Source organism: Lygodium microphyllum, chromosome 8 (assembly GCF_053477565.2).
Source record: "Lygodium microphyllum isolate KBCC chromosome 8, Lygodium_microphyllum_v1.1.10, whole genome shotgun sequence".
NCBI classification, from domain to species: domain Eukaryota; kingdom Viridiplantae; phylum Streptophyta; class Polypodiopsida; order Schizaeales; family Lygodiaceae; genus Lygodium; species Lygodium microphyllum.
Window position 1 is genome coordinate 138,846,600 of NC_141142.1, and position 3,828 is coordinate 138,850,427.

Sequence of the window (3,828 nt, forward strand, 5' to 3'; positions counted from 1 at the left end):
AATAAATTTAAAATACACTGGAGTGAGCAGAAGATCAATGGGACTTATTCATACCTCAGGATCCTGTCTACAATGAAAGCTTGAAGTGAAGCTCTTCTTCTCAAGCCTAAGCAAGTGATAAAAAAACTCATTGAGTAATACTTTTTCAAATTGATTATATCTAGCTTTTACAATCAGAAACTCTTCTTCTCGGGCCTAAGCAAGTAATGAAAAAGCTCCTTGCATACTACCTTTTCGAATTGATTATAACTAGCTTTTGCAACCAGGGGATTCCTTTTTTTAAAATAAATATGATGCACAATTTTTAGACATTAGGTGTACATGACACTAGCAAATAAATATATTTAATCAATATTTACCGTTCATTGTTGATTTTTGTTTTCACAATAATACTATATATACATGCAACAATGATTGATAACATGTGAGAAAGGAAAATTCAGTTTGATCTTGAGTTTACAGGTTAGGCAATGTTACAACGTTTTACTATAGAATATCAAGGAGATTTCATTCTATAGATGCATATAAAATATATATTGCCATGGAAATATGTAGAACATTGGTATTTTTCCTATGGTGATTCATATTTTGTAATACAGTCTTATACACAAATGTTATGCTCATGAAAATCAATTTTCCTAACCAACGGAAACAAGAGGCAAAGAATGGCTACGGTCCCACCCAATACCACTAGAGAAACATTAAAAGCCAAAAAGATGTCACATGCACATGGGCTATTCAAATGACGAAATGAGAGAGAGAGAGAGAGAGAGAGAGAGAGAGAGAGAGAGAGAGAGAGAGAGAGAGAGAGAGAGAGAGAGAGACGGGGGGGAGAAACATTAAAAGTCAAAAGATGTCACATGCACATGGGCTATTCAAATGTAGAAATGAGAGAGAGAGAGAGAGAGAGAGAGAGAGAGAGAGAGAGAGAGAGTCTACAGAACATTGTGTGAGCAAGCATTACAACCCTATTAAAAAATGAGATGTAAAACCAACGAAAACAAGAGGCAAAGAATGGCTACGGTCCCACCCAATACGAGTAGAGAAACATTAAAAGCCAAAAATATGTCACATGCACATGGGCTATTCAAATGAAGAAATGAGAGAGAGAGAGAGAGAGAGAGAGAGAGTCTACAGAACATTGTGTGAACAAGCATTACAACCCTATTAAAAAATGAGATGTAAAAACCAAATCTAGGCAAAAATAAATAGTTAAATTAATTAAAAATATTAAATGAAAAGGGAGAATAACTTCAAGCCTTTTAAAATGCCAATTGTAAACATCTTGAAGTACTTTGATCTTTTGATCCTTGCAAGCTTTCTTTCCTTGGTTTCTGTTTCAATTGTACTCTCACATAGAGATCGCATCTAACCACATTTTAATTAGAGATAATCATAACTATATTTTTCATTTACACAACTATTTGTGTTCTCATTCACACTCTCACCCTTATTCTCATTCTCATTCTCAAGTACATCTTTGACAATAAATTTATTGGATCTACCCTCCAAAGAGGCTCAATCTCATCTAGATCTCCTCTCTAAAGAATCATCAATAGTAGAGATTCAATCCTTATCAATAGTATAACATCGTAAATATAGCCCATATCATGGGGATATCATGAGATGAATATTTTTATCCCTATGTAGCAATAATATCCATTGCGAAAGAGAGAGAGAGAGAGAGAGAGAGAGAGAGAGAGAGAGAGAGAGTGTGTGTGTGTGTGTGTGTGTTGGGGGGGCAAGGGAGTAATAAGCGCATGTACATACCACATCTGGCATTGCTTCTATAAGTTTTTTGGAACAGGCATATTGTATTGATGCTAATAAATACAACCCTCTATGAATAAGATCAAGCTCTTATAGGCAATGTTTCTAATTGAAAGTTGCCATCTTAGAGCATTTTGACTAGCTAAGTGTTTCTCAACCATGGATATATATTCTATATTGCAACAATCTTTTGGCAAGATTTCAAATCAAAGTCATGCATCCCCATAAACACGAGCTTCACGAGCTAATATAATTAATCCAAAATGTCCCTTCACCATTTGTTTGGGACTTGCAATCGTTTTCTTCTTTTCTCCTTTTCTTTAGGTCATGCACAACCAACGAATCCATGATCTTGAGTACGTTAAGGATAAAAAATGGTAAAGGGTGGCTAACTACGAAAACGAGATGGACTTTGGTGTTGCCCGACACTTTTTTTCGTTTATTTAGAAGGATCTACGTTGGATATCGACTTTCGTGTTCCCGTAGTTAATTAATGAAATGAATATATATTGCACTGCAGATTGCTGCTTCGTTTGTCCACTGCATGTCTAAAATGGCTCCTAGTCCTCGAACTTCACCTGTCGGCGATGGTTTACCTCCCCGTAATCAAATGCTCGTTCCTGAAAAACCAGCATCGGGACTACGACGAGCACCTGCGGGCGGAGGCGGGGCGCCCGCCCGCAGGATGCCGCCGCGTGGTGGCCGTGCTGGACGACCTGGCAAGCGCTGACGTGGAGCCCTCCCGCGTGGTGAGCTCGGCATGCCGCCCGCCCAGCAGGCCCGCTTCGCCAGCCTCTTCAAGGCGTACCTCCGCGGTAGGCTCCTGCAGGTGGCCCATCGGCGCGACCTCCACCTGCCGGACCTCGCCGCCTACCTACGCCTGCGCGACGACGCTGGCGGCTGGCACGTGTGCGGTGTGCTCCTGGAGTACGGCCTGGCGATAGACTTCGACCCCGCCACCGTGAATCAACCCCTCATGCGCCGCCTGGGCGTCGCCGCCGCCGCGTACGTGCACCTGGTCAACGACCTGTACTCCTTCCCCAAAGAGTACAGAGAAGGCGACCTCTTCAACGTGGTGCCGGTGCTCTTTCTCGAGAAGAAGAAGAAACTGTAAACAGAACTACAGCAGCAGCAACGCCCATATTATAGCTCTGATTCTAGTGTTGATGATGAGCAGCTGCTTCGCGAGGCTCTCGCGGAGCTCGCTGAATTGATCCAGGGGAAAGATGCCGAGTGCGTCCGCCTGATTGACAGCATCAGGCAGTGCCCCGCCCTCATGGATCAGCCTGGTATGGCTCTCTACCTTGAAGGGGTAGGCAACTGGGTTGCTGTCAATCTTCATTGGTCCTTCGTCAGCGCCCGGCACGGCATCTCCCCAACCTCGTTTGCAGCGTCTCTAAGCACGTCAATCTGACACATCGATTGCGTAGGGTATGTTGATGTGAAGGATCCATATCACCGTCTGTAGATTAGCCATTAATGTTTCAGTTTTCATTGAGAGTCTGTGATATGTGATGTGTGCTACTGTGATTATGTGCTATGTCGTAGCACACATGGCACGTTCGCGCGCGCACACACGAAAAAAGATATTGGAGTTGGTTTCGATTTCTTTTACTGGCCCCAAACATACTAGCCAGGCAAATCTCCCTTCTAGTTTCTTTCAATTAACACATGGTTACTTCCTTTTGTGTGTGGTCACCTTACACGGAAGTTTGAACACCGTTTTCTTCTGTAAACACTCATTGAAAAGAAAATGAACTTCTTCTAGAACATTTAAATAGCCTTGATGGCTTTTTCTCCTATAGGACTATTGTTAAGGCACAAGTTTAAATGCCATCTTCTTGGGTCACTAACGATTTTTGTCTTCCGCCCTTGCTCATGTCTTTTGGGTTTCCAGAAATAGCTACAACAATGAGATTTGGAGCTTGTCTCTACTCTCACAGTAGCAATAGCTTGACTATTTCTAATATTTGTAGCTTTGTTTTCGTATCCTTCATCCAAAAAGCCATAGATTACATAAAATGATGATGAATCGAAGGCCCGCGTGCAATGCTTGAA

General features: G+C 42.0%; 1 protein-coding gene across 1 annotated transcript; it reads left to right on the forward strand.

Moving 5' to 3' along the window:
• Positions 1-2,530: 2,530 nt before the first annotated feature.
• LOC148032929 (sesquiterpene synthase Agr1-like) lies at positions 2,531-3,184 on the forward strand. Its single transcript, XM_087683976.1, has 2 exons — positions 2,531-2,851; positions 2,948-3,184. The coding sequence occupies exons 1-2, from the start codon at positions 2,531-2,533 to the stop codon at positions 3,182-3,184; spliced, it is 558 nt and encodes a 185-aa protein (XP_087540102.1).
• The last annotated feature ends 644 nt before the right edge of the window (positions 3,185-3,828 follow it).

Excerpts from the sequence above, each read along its gene's own strand:
- LOC148032929 (XM_087683976.1), top strand. The coding sequence starts at position 2,531 with ATGCCGCCCGCCCAGCAGGCCCGCTTCGCCAGCCTCTTCAAGGCGTAC. Across the intron at positions 2,852-2,947 it reads ACCTCTTCAACGTGGTGCCG|CTGCTTCGCGAGGCTCTCGC; the intron begins GTGCTCTTTCTC and ends GATGATGAGCAG.